This window comes from Vulpes vulpes, chromosome 1 (genome assembly GCF_048418805.1).
Source record: "Vulpes vulpes isolate BD-2025 chromosome 1, VulVul3, whole genome shotgun sequence".
Taxonomy (NCBI): Eukaryota; Metazoa; Chordata; class Mammalia; order Carnivora; family Canidae; genus Vulpes; species Vulpes vulpes.
The window spans coordinates 5,388,354-5,404,893 of NC_132780.1; the positions used below are offsets into that span (position 1 = coordinate 5,388,354).

The 16,540-nt window shown below is 59.2% G+C and overlaps 1 protein-coding gene across 6 annotated transcripts; it reads left to right on the top strand.

Annotated features, from left to right (window-relative positions):
- Nucleotides 1-540: 540 nt before the first annotated feature.
- On the top strand, nt 541-14,869 carry MAG (myelin associated glycoprotein). Of its 6 annotated transcripts, none has more exons than XM_072750982.1 (12): nt 575-683; nt 2,254-2,478; nt 3,346-3,414; nt 3,578-3,946; nt 5,131-5,427; nt 5,762-6,019; nt 7,045-7,305; nt 11,715-12,002; nt 12,360-12,456; nt 13,242-13,341; nt 13,579-13,617; nt 14,350-14,869. In XM_072750982.1, the coding sequence occupies exons 3-11, from the start codon at nt 3,369-3,371 to the stop codon at nt 13,603-13,605; spliced, it is 1,743 nt and encodes a 580-aa protein (XP_072607083.1). In that variant the 5' UTR covers nt 575-683; nt 2,254-2,478; nt 3,346-3,368; the 3' UTR covers nt 13,606-13,617; nt 14,350-14,869. The 6 variants fall into 6 exon arrangements, with proteins under 6 accessions (XP_025866027.1, XP_072607083.1, XP_025866029.1 ...); XM_026010244.2 differs by having other exon boundaries at nt 582-683; nt 2,419-2,478; XM_072750986.1 differs by lacking the exon at nt 575-683 and adding an exon at nt 686-785 and having other exon boundaries at nt 2,159-2,478.
- The last annotated feature ends 1,671 nt before the right edge of the window (nt 14,870-16,540 follow it).

The following is a 16,540-nucleotide window of genomic DNA, read 5'->3' on the forward strand; positions in this document are numbered from 1 at the left end:
GCGTGCACCCACTCAGCGGTTATGAACCTTAACTCTGTGCCAGGTGCCAGTCTGCAAACAGGATAGATTGGAAATAGGCAGGCGAAGCCCTTATCTTACTGGAGATCATGTTCTCTTGAGAGGAGACAATCAATCCATAAGGTCATTTCTGACGGTCAGAAGAGTCTGGAAAATGGATCAGGACGTCGGCACCAAACGTGACCCAGGGAGTGGCTCAAGAGAAGATAGAGGTGACACGAAAACCAGGGGTGGGCAGGACCTGTCTCCTCCTGCTCCCACTCTGTGGCCTCTTGGGACCGACCTATACCTGCTCAGGCCACCAAGAGTCCCTAGACACTGAGAACAAAGCCTTCTGTTTCTTAGCCTGAGGCTTGCAGAGATCTTAGAAGGCCCTCCCAGGGACCCAGACCCGGGCGCGCCGCGATGGAGGCTGCCTCCCCTCATCCCCTCCAGGAAGGAGCTAGTAGAACCCAGGCGTCAGGCTGCCCAGTCCCAGCGGTGGTGACAAGGGCCCCTTTGTGCCCCCCTCCCTCGGGGGCAGGGAGGAGCTGGGCCCTGGAGGCAGGCGGCCCCTGGCACCCGGGGGGAGGGGACGGACTGGCAAGTGGGGGCCTGGACCCTGCGAGCCAGGAGACTGTGAGCGGGGCCGGTGGAGCGGAGTGTGCAGAAGCGAGAGCATCCAAGTGAGTACTGCGGCCCGGAGGGGCCGTGACCAGCGGAGAGGGGAGCGGAGGGCCGGGCTCAGAGGGTGGGGCAAAGGGTGCGCAGCAGCACGTGCAAGCCAGGTGCTCCGGGCCACCGATGCCCACCGGGGACGCGGCTGGTTCAGGATGGGGCCGGGTGCTGCTCAGGACCGCTTTGGGAATGGGCTGGGACCACGGCAGGGACAGTGACTGGGCTGAGGGAAGAAACCCCCAGAGAGAAAGACTGAGGGGCTCTTCTCAGCATCTCTGGGTGGAAGCGCTGCAGGAGCAGCTGCCCTGGGGCTCCTAAGTTTGGGGCAGATGGGGTGGCAGTGGTCGGGGGCTGGATGAAGAGCAGAAGGATGGGCAGGTGATCAGCCACCTGCGTCCTGCCATCTGTGAGGGGGTGGGGGCAGTGGGCTGTGAGCGAGCCAGTTCAGCACCTGGATGCATGACAGGTGTGTGTGTGCGTGTGTGTGCGCGCACACACACCATCCCTGGGTGAGCCTTAATCTACATCAGTGTTCCTCCACTTTGTTTTCACTGTACCCCACTAAGGAATTATTTCAGAGCTATTTTTCCTAATCGGATTCCGCCCACGAATGCTACTACTATAGCCAGCCGTACAGTAGATGTCTATGTACGGCGGCCCGTCAGGGAGTCACAGCTCACTGTGACAGCTAAGATTTTCCTGGCCTCCACCCCAAGAACCAATTTCTGCCCCCATTATAAGCAGAGGGTCTGCATGCTTGTGTCACAAGTCTGTCCCGTCCCTGAAACTGGCCCTCGCCTGTGTCTTGCATCTTTCCGTCGCAGGCGCGAGGCTGGCATCTGTCGTGTGTCCGTCAGCCTGTGTCTGGGTGGGTCTGTCCTTAGCGACCCTCAGCGTGTGTGTGGGTCTGTGTGTCATTGGGAGCGTGTGTGGACGGGAGGCAGGGGCAGGGGTCTCGCGGGCCGTCCATGTGTGCAGGGGGCCCCCCAGGAGTGTGCCCGGGTCGCTGTTGTGTGAGCCTGTTCCTTCTGGTCGGGTCTAGATCTGTCACATTTCATGCCAGCATTTGCATGTGTCTGACTGTGCATGCGTCTGTGTCCGTGGGAAGAGGGCGGTGAGGGCCAGGGAAGGCAGCCACTTGGAACCCTGGCTTCGGCCCTGAGGCGACCCACAGAGCAGCCGGGTGCCAGGGACTCACCAACTCCCAGCCCCGGGGGCCTTCCTGGCCTTACTCCCAAGCCCAGCCAGGAGCGCCAGACTCTTCTTTCATCCCACCTACCCGAGAAGCCCCCCAGGATGAGGCACCCTTGCCCCGAGGGAACAGGGCTCTTTTGTACGGGGCCCTGGCCTCCGCTGAGGGTGGGGACAGCAGGGGCCGTCTGTGGGGTGGGAGAGGGCGGCAGGAATTCCCGCGGCATGTTGGGAATGCTGATGCTGTGAAACCCGGTCATTGATGGGCTGGGTCCCTGCCCGCCACCCCCAGGCCTCTGCCGTGGGACATCTGCTCCCTCACCCCGCTCACCACACCGCCGGCTCCCCCCACCCCGATGCTCCGCCGCTCCCCTCTCCTCCCCAAAGTTCTTCGCCATCACAGCTTGGGGCTGGCGGTGACGACAGAGCAGCTTCCAGGCTGTGTGGGAGGGTCCCTAGTATCGGGGCGGCGGAGACCACGTGGGCCACCACCACTCAGAGCGACCCGGAGAGAGGGCGGCAGAGGGTGCACCTGTCTGGCTCTCATTCCAGGTGGGCTGGCTGACAGCTTCAAGTGAGACCCGAAGACATTCCCAACTCAGGGAGACTGAGGTGAGGGGTGGGGTTCCAACTCTTGGGGTTCTCTTTTCCCCTGGCTACCCCTGATTTCTGCTGCCCGTCCAGCCCTGGCTCTGTCCTTACTTTCTTGGAGATGCCCAGGGGCACGATGGCGATGAGGAGAATGGTCAGCATGTCACTAAGACCCAGAGACAGGGCGGTTTGGCAGTTAAGTCTGCAGACCTGGAGCGAGGCACACTGGGCTTGAATCCTAACTCAGCTGCTAACCAGCCATGCGGCTTTAGGCAAATTGCTTAACCTCTCTGGACCTGAGCTATACAGTGCGGGTTATAACGGCTCCCGCCTCAAAGGGACCAGATGAATTAATATAGCACTGGGGCCTGATGCATGGTCAATGCCTCAGAAATGTTCGTAATTCCACATAAGAGTACCTGCAGCAAGGGCACCTGGGTGGCTCCATGGTGGAGCGTCTGCCTTTGGCTCAGGTTGTGATCCCAGGGCTCTGGGATCGAGTCCTGCATCAGGATCCCGGCAGGGAGCCTGCTTCTCCCTCTGCCTATGTCTCTGCCTCTCTCTGTGTGTCTCTTGTGAATAAATAAACAAAATCTAAAAAAAAAAAAAGAATACCAGCTGCAGCGAACATCTGAACAGGCCCCCTCCTGAAGCCTTATCAGAAGCACCGTTCGCTGGGATCCCTGGGTGGCGCAGCGGTTTGGCGCCTGCCTTTGGCCCAGGGCGCGGTCCTGGAGACCTAGGATCGAATCCCACGTCGGGCTCCCGGTGCATGGAGCCTGCTTCTCTCTCTCTCTGTGACTATCATAAATAAATTAAAAAAAAAAAAAAAAAAAGCACCGTTTGCCACTCCCCCCAGCCTCCCGTGCTCTCCTCTCTCCTCTCCAGCTGTCGCTCACTTGCTGGACAAGATGATCTTCCTCACGACACTGCCTCTGTTTTGGATCATGATCTCAGGTAAGGACTAGGGGTGCTGGGGATCCCGGGGCCTTGGTCCCCGAGTAGGCTGGGGTTGTTTCTGTGGGTCCCTGCAGGGTGGAAGGTGGTGGGAGTGTGTGTGTGTGGGGGGGGGTCAGGGAAGGACCTGTCCCTCCACCTCAGTGGTCCTGCTTGCCCACAGCCTCTCGAGGGGGCCACTGGGGTGCCTGGATGCCCTCGTCCATCTCTGCCTTCGAGGGCACGTGCGTCTCCATCCCCTGCCGCTTCGACTTCCCTGACGAGCTGCGGCCGGCCGTCGTGCACGGCGTCTGGTATTTCAACAGCCCCTACCCGAAAAACTATCCCCCGGTGGTCTTCAAGTCTCGAACCCAAGTTGTCCACGAGAGCTTCCAGGGCCGCAGCCGACTCCTGGGGGACCTGGGCCTGCGGAACTGCACCCTCCTGCTTAGCAGCCTCAGCCCCGAGCTGGGCGGCAAGTACTACTTCCGCGGGGACCTCGGCGGCTACAACCAGTACACCTTCTCCGAGCACAGTGTCCTGGACATCATCAGTGAGTCCCCGAGGGCGTGCGCGTGCCGGGGGCTGGGGCCGCGCTGGCCAGGCTGGGTACATGTGGCTCAACGGGCTCCCCCGCGCCTTTCTGGGGAGCGAACCCCGATGCCCGCACAGACCTGGCGGCCGACAGAACTAAGCAAAGCGGGGCCCCAAATAGTCTTGCCGCCCTCAGAGGGAAAACGAGGGTGCTTCCTCTTCTAGAAGCAACTAGGAGAAAAGCAATGGGGCCCAGGGGTGGGGGGCAAAAGGCCTCCGGATCCCTGGGGTTAGCTGGGTGACCATGGGCACGTTTCTTAATTTCTCTGGGCCTTGTTTTCCCCTTCTGTAAGATGGGGACAAGGAGAGCACGTACAGCTCAGCAAGCAGACAGTCGCGGGGCACCCAGAGCAGCACCTGGCCCGTGGCACCCTGCTCTGGGTAACTGCTCTGTGCGGGAGGAGAACATAGAGAACATAGAGATGTTGCTCTCAGGGAATCTGCATTAAGAGAAACCAGAATCGTGTGCTTTTCTGTGTCATTTCCTAACTCCTAACTCCTAAACACTGGCTGCGGATTTGGATTTTTAAAAACAAATCCAGTTTTGGCCAAATAACCTGTGGTTCTGGGCCAGAGTTGGCCATCAGAGTAGGCCACGCTGCCCAATTTCTGAGAGGCCCCATAGCACGGAACCCCTAAATTCAGACTCCCGGAGTCCAGATGAGCCAGATTACAGCCCCAGTACAGAAAGAGACCCCACTGGCACAGCCAGACATAGACGTATCTCCAGGACATACCACACACACTCACGTACACACACACTCACGTACATAAGTGGAAAAGGAACCAAAGCAAACATGGGAAAGGAGAGAAGTTTCTTAAGGGCCACAACGTAGTATCCAGAGCACAGACGATGAAACTGGAGTGGCAGCGTCTGAAGCTCTTCTCCTCCGCGCGGGCTGTGGCCTGTTTTGTGATCTAAAACATGAGCCAAATGACAACACCCACCTCCCGGGCAAGGTAGATGCTGTGAGGCCATTGTAGTGTTCTGTTCATGATTACACACCTGGGGACCCTGGAGGGCCTCTGGGTGAAGGGACACCGGGAGCAGAGAAGGCAGTAGGGAATTCTGTATCCAAGGATGGGGAGGGGACCAGGAAGCCAGAACGCTTCCTCAACCCTCCTCTCCCCCGTGTGGCCCAGACACCCCCAACATCGTGGTCCCCCCGGAGGTGGTGGCGGGCTCGGAAGTGGAGGTCAGCTGCATGGTGCCTGACAACTGCCCGGAGCTGCGCCCGGAGCTGAGCTGGCTGGGCCACGAGGGGCTGGGGGAGCCCGCCGTGCTGGGTCGGCTGCGCGAGGACGAGGGCACCTGGGTGCAGGTGTCGCTGCTCCACTTCGTGCCCACCAGGGAGGCCAACGGCCACCGGCTGGGCTGCCAGGCCTCGTTCCCCAACACCACCCTGCTCTTCGAGGGCTACGCCAGCCTGGACGTCAAGTGTGAGTGTGGGGGCGGGGCCGGGGCCGGAGGGGGCGGGGCCAGGGTCAGGGCCGGGGCGGGGGCCGTGAGGGGCGGGGCCAGGCGCGGGGCGGGGCGGGGCCAGGGCCGGGAGGGGGCGGGGCCAGGGTCTGGGGCCGGAGCCGCGAGGGGGCGGGGCCGCGAGGGGCGGGTCGGGGGCGGGGCCGGGGGCGGGGTCCGGGGGTCGGAGCGGGGCCAGGGTCCGGGGCGGGGCCGCGAGGGGCGGGGCTAGACTTGGGGGCGGGGCCTAGGCGGGGTCTGCGGCCCCAGCCCGCTGACACGCCCCCCCGCCCCCGCTGTGTCTCGGGGCCTCAGACCCCCCGGTGATCGTGGAGATGAACGCCTCGGTGGAGGCCATCGAGGGCTCGCACGTCAGCCTGCTGTGCGGGGCGGACAGCAACCCGCTGCCGCTGCTGACCTGGATGCGGGACGGCACGGTGCTCCGCGAGGCGGTGGCCGAGAGCCTGTTCCTGGATCTGGAGGAGGTGACCCCCGCGGAGGACGGCGTCTACGCCTGCCTGGCCGAGAACGCCTACGGCCAGGACAACCGCACCGTGGGGCTCAGCGTCATGTGTGAGTGGCGGCCCAGGGGGGATGAGGGGCAGCCCCCCCCAGGCCTCGGGCGGAGCAGGGGGACCCGAGGCTGGAGGCGGTCCTCCCTGCGTCCCACCTGCTGCGCACCACGCATCCCGGGGCGAGGTGGGAAGGCGCAGGGCTCAGGGGAGCTGGTTAGACCCCGGATCCTGCGGACAGCCTTGGCTGGCGTGGGAGTACAGCCGGGCCCTGGAAATCCGCATTTCCCCGTGAGCCCCGTTGCAGTTGTAGGGGGACGGATGAGGGGACCCCAGACCCCACGCAGCCCCTTGTCCGCACTGTGTACGTTAGGGAGTCCCCGGCGGAGGGGCTGGACAGATAAGGTCCTTTGTTGGGAGCCAGGGAGAGGTCATTCATTCATTCACTCATTCACAAATATTTATTGAGGCAAAATGCCCAGGGCTGTGGATAATAATAATGAGAACTGCAGCCAACATTTACTCAGCAGTTTCTGAGCGCTTTCCACAAATACTCTTCCCCCAGACACCCAGACATCCCCAGGGCTGGCCCTGACCCACCTCTTCTCCTCTCGGGGATGACTTCCCTCACCATCCCAGTTACAACTGTAACGACTCTGACTTCCGTCACCACATTTCTTTTTCTCCAAAGCCCTTATCTGCATCTTGCCAACTACATGTGTTTACTTACATAGAGTCTCCTCACATGGTTGGGAATCTTTACCTTACCTTGTTCAGGCTAGAACGGCACCTGTCACTTAGGTTCTCAGTGGCCCCGCTGAGGTTGGGACTGTTATCAGGCTCATTTTCCAGATGAGAGAGAGGAGGCCCAGAGAGGTCACACACACCGCTGGGAAGGGGTAGAGCTGGGATTCAGACACAAGCGCCCTGGTGGCAGAGCCCCTGTTCTTATAAACAGGGTAGCCAGGACAAGGGTTACCTGAGCAGGTGTGCTCAGATTGGGGCATATGCGGTCACACTGGTGGGGGGTGGGTGGGAAGAGGCACTGTTGCCTTCTGACCGTCAGCCCCCTGTCTTGCCCCCCAGATGCACCCCGGAAGCCCATGGTGAACGGGACAATGGTGGCCGTGGAGGGGGAGACCGTCTCCATCCTGTGCTCCACACAGAGCAACCCGGACCCTATTCTCACCATCTTCAAGGAGAAGCAGATTCTGGCCACAGTCATCTACGAGAGCGAGCTGCAGCTTGAGCTGCCTGCCGTCACGCCCGAGGATGATGGGGAGTACTGGTGTGTGGCTGAGAATCAGTATGGCCAGAGGGCCACCACCTTCAACCTATCCGTGGAGTGTGAGTACCGCCGCTCCTCACCCCTTCCTCTGCTGACCGCCGGCTGGACTTGACCTCCTTCCACATTCCCCTCCTCAGTGGATGGTTTGGGGGGGGGGGGGACACCTCGATTGCTGGATTGCACCATGCATCCCAGCCAAGGGTCAGCTTTGCACCAGCAGATGAGAATGAGGAAGGGAGGGAAGCTGAATCCACAGCCAGAAATTCAGTCCCACCCGAGAGTGCTGTGTTCCCACATCTTGGGGATGCGCTTTTGACCAGAAAGGTTTCTGGGTCGTCCCGTGGCCTCTGCCCCTTTGCATTCACCAAGAACCACAACACCTAACCCTTGCGTTGCATTGCTGTGTACCAGGCATTGCTAGAAGCTCTGTACGGGGATCCATTCGTTTCCTCCACAGGACGTTCCTATGAGGGAGGTCCTATTACTGTCCCCAGTTTCCAGAGAAGCAAACTGGGGCCCAGAGAGTTTATGCCAACTTACCCCAAGGTCACATAGCTGGAAAGTGGTTCGAATTCAGGCAGTCTGGCTCCTCTTTCCTGGACTGCCATAGCTGACCTCATCCTAAGTTATTACGTCAGAATACGTTGATCAAGCAGTTGTTGTGTGCAAAGGGCAGTGTGGCTCTGGGGGACGTGGAGGAGAGGACCAGTACAGACACCAGGCTTATAGCAGATACAGTCGAGCCAGAGAGATGGGACGGATGCGCAGAGAAAGCTGTCTTGGAAGTGAAACTCATCCTTCCACTGCCAATCAGCACCTCTCCCGGCCTCCTCACCCGGTGGCATCGCCAACACCCCCACCCTCACCCTCACCCCCACCCCCACCCCCAGCTGCCATTCAGGGCTGTGGCTCCCAACTCACAGTCTGCACTCCGTCTCCAGCAGCAGCTCCCTCCGGAGTGTCACCTCCGTGTTTCCATCTCCCCTGCTTCCTCTCCAGCTCCTGCCTGGCCTCTGCGCTAGTCTCCGGACTTTACCACTCCCGGCCTCCGTTACTCTACCCACGGTGGTCCTCGCCACGCAAGTTTGCCAGAAGGTATTGAGCACAATCTGTACTCAGTGCTTTGTATGTGGCGAGAATCAGCACGTGGTAGATAGAGATTATTTCTGGAGTGCCACCTTCTGTGGCAGAGGGGTGGCCATGCACTGCTGTGCCAACCTTTCACCTTGGGGTGCATTCCCTCCCGGCCTCTGCTCGCCCGCAGTACCCAGGGTGATCATGAGTGTGGGGTACTCTGCTTTCTCCATACTCCGCCTCTGGGCCCAGCTTCCTCCTTCTGCTACACCCTTTTTCCCTGTCGCACCCCAAGCCAGTGGATCTTACATTTAAGGGTCAGAGAGCTCCCTGAGAATCATATGGAGGCCCCGGAACATGCACACCACAGCATCTCACACACATTTGCAGTCACAGATTCTCTTGCACAGTAAGGTTGGTCATTAATGGTCTACTCTGGGCAGGACCACAGGCTCGGCACGTGTTCTTTTGCTGAGCCTGTGTGGTCACCCTGTGAAGAAGAAAATAAAAGTCAGAATCCCCGAGGACCGTGCAGCAAGGAAGGTGGGTCGGAGCCATGAATCTTCTGGACTCTTGTCCCACCCAGCTCTTAAACCGCTGGCTGCTTTGCCTCCCCGAAGCCCGTGGAACCCAAGGGCTTACTTACTTTGGCTTCTTTTGAAGACAAACCAACAGATTTGGAGTGGAAGGCCCCCTCCCACCTGGCCCCGTCCCACCTGCTGAGCCCTTCAGGCTTCACCCGAGCCCTGATCACAGGACGTGCTCTCCTGCAGTGCGGCCACAGGGTGCTAGGCAGGGCACCCCTCAGGCTCCTCTCTGTCCCTGAAGTCCGTGATCCCTAGCACCAGGGGTTTGGTGCTCCCTGACAATGGCAGGGGCTTCTAGTGCGGGGCTTCCTTCTTACCAGCTGAGCCCAGGGCCAGGGTGGCATGAGTCATGCAGCAGGTACTCACCTTACCGAGTGCTTGTGCCCAGGGGCCTAACCTGAGCCCCTGGCGCTCCCTGACCTATGTGGGTCTCACCACAACGTGATTGCGAGGGACTGTTCTTCACCCCAGTTTAATAGAAGGAAACCGAAGTGTGAACTGGTGTCCAGCACCAGACAGAGCTGACCCGGCCTGGGGCAGAATCCCAGCTCTGTCTTCATCTTGCTGCACCATCCCTGACAAGTGATTTCACTTTTGCTGAGCCTCTCTACTGAGAAATGGGTATGATAGCAGTAGCTTATCCCAAAGAAGCCTGTGAAGACTCTGGAAGTTATGCTGAGCACCCACAGTGCCTGACTGACGCGTCCTCTGTGCTCCCTAAATCATTTCCCACTAATCTCTCCCTTGGACTCCAGGCTGGGTGCCTCCGGCCTTCCTGCTGCTAAGGCTTTTCTCACGTGCTCCCCCTGCTGGAATGGCTCTATTTATCTCATCCTAAATCCTTGGAAGGGAAAAGTTAAGCCTTTACATCACACTAGGGAGCTTATCTTCAGAGTTCTCACAGGCCCTTGCAAGAAAGGACCGCCCCTCCTGTTTGAAAACTCCATCTTGGAGGCCCAAGGAGGCCGAATGGCCTGGCCGGGGACAGTAAGCGACAGAGCTGGACTTCCAGCCAAAGCTGTCACACCCCAAACTCCCCATTCTTTGTGGGACTTGGGGTTTGTGTGGGGTCAGTCAGGCTTTGACAGGTCTCCCAGGCTACCTGCAAAGCTGCGGAGATACTGAGCACATGCAGGCAGGGCGGCGGTAGGGGTCAAGGGTGGAAGCTGTCACCGGAGCACCAGGGGTGCAGTCTTGAATGAAAGGGTTTCTAAAAAAATGTAATAGCTGTTGGTTCAGGTTTGTCGTTATGCACTTTGCGGAGTGTCAATTTGTTAACACCAGAGCCAGCGCAGTGCATGTTTGCCTGAACAGAATTCGGGCAATATATTTTTAATTTACCGGGTTTAGATGCAAGTACAGATTGAGGTTCCAACTGGAACCATCTCGAGTTTGAATCCAGTCATGTGACTCCCTGGCTTGTCAATGTTACGTGCATATTCTTTTTTTTTTTTTTTTTTTTTTTTGACGGAAATTGAAAGTAAGTGGTGGTAGATGGTCCGAGGGTCCTTTGGCCGTTCGTAAGTAGGTTCTGGTCAGAACTGAGAATCAGAGTTCAGTCTAGCGGGGCAGACTCTGGTGCTGGATTTTTCAGGAGGGAAAGAGAACATAGTTTTAAAAAAGGAATGTTCGATGTTCTATTATAATATCATATTTTGGAAAATGAAAGAAACTACAAGAACAAAAAAGCCACAAAAACCACACCAGTTTCATTCTTGGAATACAAAGGGCAGCAAAGGAGAGCTCGATGCAATGGTCTTGGGTGGAGGGTGGGGGTTGGTGTCAGGGGCAGTGGAGGATCCCATGAAAGTGGGACAGGCAGCCTGCAAGGGAGCCTTAGGGAGCCAGCAGGGGCATCTGTAGGATGGCCAGGAAGGGGAGCCTGCGGAACTCAGTGGCCCACACCGGTCTCCACAGAGCTCCGCTATATGAGGGTGCGTTCTAAGTGTGGGGACAGGGTGGAGGCGGAAGGAGAGCCTGTCTTGACCGCAGTAAGAGCCCAGACCTACAGGTATCTAACACGGGAGGGATAAGTGCTGGGAGCAAACCGAGGTGAGATGGGTGCGAATGGTCAGTGAAGTGAGGTGCAGTTTCCATGAGTGGTCAGAAAAAAGACATGTCACCTGAGTTCAGCAGGTGTCAGGGAAGTGTTCCAGGCAAAGACCCCGAGGTGGGAAGAAGCTTCATGAGCTTTAGAAGCAGCGAGGAGGGGATCCCTCGGTGGCTCAGCAGTTCAGAGCCTGCCTTTGGCCCAGAGCATGATCCTGGAGTCCCAGGATCGAGTCCCACATCGGTCTCCTTGCGGGGAGCCTGCTTCTCCCTCTGCCTGTGTCTCTGCCTCTTTCTCTGTGTCTCTCATGAATAAATAAATAGAATCTTAAAAAAGAAGAAAAAGAAGAAGAAGAAGAAGAAGAAGCAGAAGCAGCGAGGAGGCCAGTGCGACTGGGCAGGAGCCCCGATGAGAGATTAGTGTGGCTGGGGCCTTTCGGGGCCTCATGAAAGCAGGAAAAGACTTTGGATATCATTGTCAGTGACATGGGGAGCAACCGAAGGGGTTTTTTTGTTTTTGTTTTTTGTCTTTTTTGTTTGTTTGTTTGTTTTTTGAGTGGGGAACATCATGATGTCATTTGGGTCTTACAAGGTGAACAAAGTTAGAGAGGGGGCCAGAGACCGTGCAAAGGGGAAAAGGCCGCTCGTCTCTGGGACAGCTACCATCTGCTCTTGGTCCTCCGCCAAGGAGTCCCCTGAGGCTCAGCCTCTGCTTGTCGCCGGTTGTCCCCTGAGTCTTGGTCCTTCTTGGCCTGCAGTTGCCCCTGTGATCCTCCTGGAGTCCCACTGCGCGGCAGCCCGAGACACAGTGCAGTGCCTGTGCGTGGTGAAGTCCAACCCGGAGCCATCCGTGGCCTTTGAGCTGCCCTCACGCAACGTGACCGTGAACGAGACCGAGCGGGAGTTCGTGTACTCGGAGCGCAGCGGCCTCCTGCTCACCAGCATCCTCACGCTGCGCGGGCAGGCCCAGGCCCCGCCGCGGGTCATCTGCACCGCCCGCAACCTCTACGGCTCCAAGAGCCTGGAGCTGCCCTTCCAGGGAGCCCGTGAGTGCTGGGGGGGGGGGGGGCACGGGGAGGGGGAGGGTACCTCTTGGATCCAGGCTTCCCACCCCAGGGCTGGCCATCAGCCTCCAAGCATGGGCCAGGCGACACAGATGGAGCAAGTGATAAAGATGCCCTTTCCGGGTGGTAAGGGGGGGCTGCCCTGGGTTGGCCGGCGCTTTACTGGGCCCTGTCCCGGGCTCTCTGGCAACTAAGCCCTCCGGGCCCGTCAGGCAGTGCAGGGACCTGCCAGCTGTGTAAATGTCCTCACTGTCACCTCCGCCCGGCCCGTCTCCTACAAGCCCCCGTGTCCTCGCTACCGCTGGCATTCCTGAGGGTGCCTGGGTCCTCTGTCCTCAGACCGCCTGATGTGGGCCAAGATCGGCCCCGTGGGAGCTGTGGTAGCCTTCGCCATCCTCATCGCCATCGTCTGCTACATTACCCAGACACGCAGAAAGTGAGCGGCCTGCCAGGGCTCCCCTGGGGGCGGGGGGTGCCCCGGGGCTGGGGAGGCGGGGAGGTCAGTTAGAGGCAGCGGGTGGGCAGTGGAGGGTGGCCCTGTGCGTGTGAGGGAGGGCGGATTCTGCTCTGTGAATGTTTGGCTGGACGGAGGAGAGACCCCCGCCTGTCAGGCCGGCCGGCGCCTGGGCCGAGCGCATCCTGATGGATGCCTGTGCCCCACGGTCGGTGCTGTGGCCTCCTGTCCTCCGGGAACCCTCCTGCAAGCGCTCAGGTGTGATGGGGGAGAGCCAGCGTCCCCTGGCTTGTAGCCACGGGGTCAGGCACCGTGGGTTCCAGGGCCCCGATCCTTACACACATCATCCCTGGCAACAAAAACACTCCCCAGCCCCAAACCACACGCACCTACCACAACTGGGCTGGTTTTCCTTCGTATGGTGCACACGCACGTCAGCTTTCCTGAAAATGAATGCACCTTTCTGCTCCGCATCCTGGCAGCGAGGGGCTGACAGAGCCGGAGCACTTGAGAAGAAATCCAAGAAGCTAGGCTGGGGCCCCGAAAAGTGGCAGAGACCAGGGACCAGACAGGGGGATGGGCAGTGGGGGGGGGGCAGGAGGAGGCTGGTCATTCTGAAGAGGCATCTGCTCCATCTTAGAGACATGGGGGGTGGGAATCACCCTGGGGTCCCTTGAGCCAAATTCCTAAGGTAGATGGGGTGCAGAAAGGGAGCGGGGAGGGAAGCCCAGGACTCCCGCTGGGGCCTGACATGTCCTGTCCTGCAGAAAGAACGTGACAGAGAGCCCCAGCTTCTCGGCGGGGGACAACCCCCCGGTCCTGTTCAGCAGTGACTTCCGCATCTCTGGGGCGCCAGAGAAGTATGAGGTGAGGGCCAGAGCCTTGTGGCTCCAGGCTAGCTGGAGAACCTGGGTGCCAGGGACCCTGAGGACCTGGGAGGGCCTGGGAGGCCAAGGGAGGGAAAAGGAGGAAGTGCGGAGGGCTGGGTGCACCTGGGCTGGGAGGGCCACTCAGGCGGAGGCCACGAAGGGGGCTGAGGGGCTCAGCGGAGGGCAGCCCCAACCTCCCCACCCCGGTCTATGACTGCATTTCCTTCTCTAATAGTCCAGAGAGGTCTCTACCCTGGAATGAGCGCCCCAGGAGGTAGGTCCCCGGGGCCTCAGTGTGTCCACCTCTGGGCCCCTGTCGGGCCTGGGGGTTGGGGTGCATGTGTGTGCGTTCTCGTCAGGCACCCGGAATGTTCCCTGGTTAAGCCTGGCCCTGCTTGGCACTCCCGGCCTTGTCTATTCTGTTTGTGGCCACTGTCCTGTGTCTGTGTCTGAAGGCCCTGTGTAGGGTGGGGGTGAGGGTGGAGCCCGCGACGGGGAAGCGGGGGTCACCCGGGTGGAGCGAGGAGGGGAGCCGCACCAGACCCAGGCATCAGGGGAAGAACGTACCGAGCCAGGTGCTTACAAATATTTGGAAAGGCGGGGTCCCAGCCAGGTGGCTTTAATCTGGGAAGATGCTATGGGTTGAATAGTGTGCCCCCCCCCGCCCCCGCCAATTCCTAGGTCGAAGAGGGCTCCCTGGGGACAGTGGATCTTAGGTGATTTTCAGGCTTAGCAAGGAAGAGGGGGTGGTGCGTGGCGGCGCCAGCTGGGGCAGAGGCTCCAGAGCGGGACCCAGACACTGAAGGGTTGGCTGCGTGCTGGTCCTTAAGAAAGGAGGTTCGAAAAAAAAATAAAAATAAAAATAAAAAAAATAAAAAAAAAAGAAAGGAGGTTCGCACGGGGCCTTGGGACTCAGCCCCAGAGCTGCGGGGGTGCAGGTACCTGCTGCCTCTGCACCTGGAAAAGGTGGAACCGTAGCCTTCTAATGGGCTGGGTCTGTTCATAGAGTGAGAGGCGACTGGGATCGGAGAGGAGGCTGCTGGGCCTTCGGGGGGAACCCCCAGAGCTGGACCTGAGCTATTCTCACTCGGACCTGGGCAAACGAGCCACCAAGGACAGCTACACCCTGACGGAGGAGCTGGCCGAGTATGCTGAAATCCGGGTCAAGTGAGGGGGCTGGGGGCCGCCTGTGTGGCCACCCCTCCCTCAGGACCCTCACTGGCCCCTACTGGCTACGGGCTCCCTTGCTCCCCAGAGTCGTGGGGGCCAGGGCAGGAAAGGGAGGGGGCAGGTGACAGCGAGGTCCTGGGGGCCTGGCCTCCCCTCCTTCCCAGCCGCCCCCAGCCCTGCCAGCACCCACCCCACACTGTGGCTCCTCTCTAACCTCCTTTAACCTCATCTGTCTGGAGGGGAGCCCTGTCTGTCTGTCCATGTTATTTATTGCTACCCCTGCCTGGTCTCCTGCCCCCCACACCCGGCCCCAGGGCCTGTACAGAGGGACGTGAAATAAATGCCACGAAGCCAAACGCCTGTCCAGATCCTGATGATTTCTGATCCATCCTAGGGGAACCTGCCGCTGCCCTCCCTGCCCCCGGCAAGGTCCCGTGTGGGGACAAGGGCCCGGGTGTTCTAGCCCCGAGCCCAAGGCCACCCGCCCTGACGCCGCTGCCACTCTGAGCTGGCAGCTGTGGGCTGAGGCCTCTTCGCGCACTGACATTCCCTCCTGTCCCCTGCAGCTCGGGGTGTTTCATGGGCCTGTGGGGGTTTGACTGCCGTCCCTCGCATTCAGGCCGTACTCCGCAGCTGCAGCCTTTCCAACTGTTTCAGAAACACTAATTAGGCCTCAGCTGTGTATGGAGCCCCTTCAGGAATTCAGGCTGCCCTGGGAAGGGACCGTGTCGTGAAGATAACACTGGGGCTCAGTGTAGGTGCCAGGGGATTTTCCTAGGGTCCCAGAGCTAGGAAACAGAGTGGCCAGGCCCTGGTCTCAGTTATTCTTTTTTCCATAACCCCCGCTGGCAATTTGAATTTTGCCAGACTCTCTGGGAGGAATGGTAGTAATAACTAAGAGCTGTCGAGCGCTTACTGTGAGTGGTTCTACTCGATTTACGTGAACTAACCTCCACTTACCTTCTCTAACTAGTATGACAATGGCTCTCCAAGTTGGGTCCCTGCACCAGCAGCATCAGCATCACCTGGGAACTTGTTAGAAAGGCACATTCTCGGGGCACCTGGGTGGGTCAGTCAGTTAAGCATCTACCTTCGGCTTAGGTCATGATCTCGGGGTCCTGGGATCGAGCCCTGCGTTGAGTTCCCTGCTCAATGAGGAGTCTGCTTCTCCCTCTTCCTCTGCCCTTCCCTGCCCCATTCCTGTACTCTCTCTCTCCCTCTATCAAATAAATAAAAATCTTAAAAAAAAAGGGGGGGGGGGAATCCCTGGGTGGCTCAGCGGTTTGGCGCCTGCCTTTGGCCCAGGGTGCGATCCTGGAGTCCCGGGATCAAGTCCCACGTCGGGCTCCTGGCATGGAGCCCGCTTCTCCCTTCTCCTGTGTCTCTGCCTCTCTCTCAATCTCTGTGTCTATCATGAATAAATAAATAAATACATCTTTAAAAAAAAAAAAGGGAGCAAGGCACATTCTCAAGGCCCCATGCCAGACTGCAGAAATAAAAACTCGGGTGGGGCCCAGCAGTCTGTTTTGATGACTCCTCCAGGTGATTCTGGCACATTGACATTTGTGAACCTGGAAGTGCTGAGACACAGAGGTCAAGTCACTTCCTTGAGGTCCCCCAGCTGGTAACTGTGCAGCCCCGACTTGCGCCCAGGGCCCAGAGCTCTCACTACTGTGCGCTCTGTCATCTTGGTGAGAAGCAACAGGGGCTCAAGGGCCAAATGGGGTTAAGAGAGCACTGAGAATAGAGCTGCCATTTGGGTATGGCTCCTGACCAGGGCTGTTCTCCCCTAGTTTTTGATGAAGGCAGAGGATACCACAGAGACCACAGTCAAGACCAAGAGGCAGGACTAACCAAACCATGTTGGGAGAGAAGGTGATAAGGCCGCCTTGGCTGGAATGGGAAGTCCACGTGCAGGAGCAGGGCAGGGCTGTGGGTGGTAGTGGGGCTGAGGGTGGTAGTGGGGCTGTGAGTGGCGGGGAGGGGACTGACACCAGATGCCTGCCCGAGCCCCTTCCTCGTGGGGG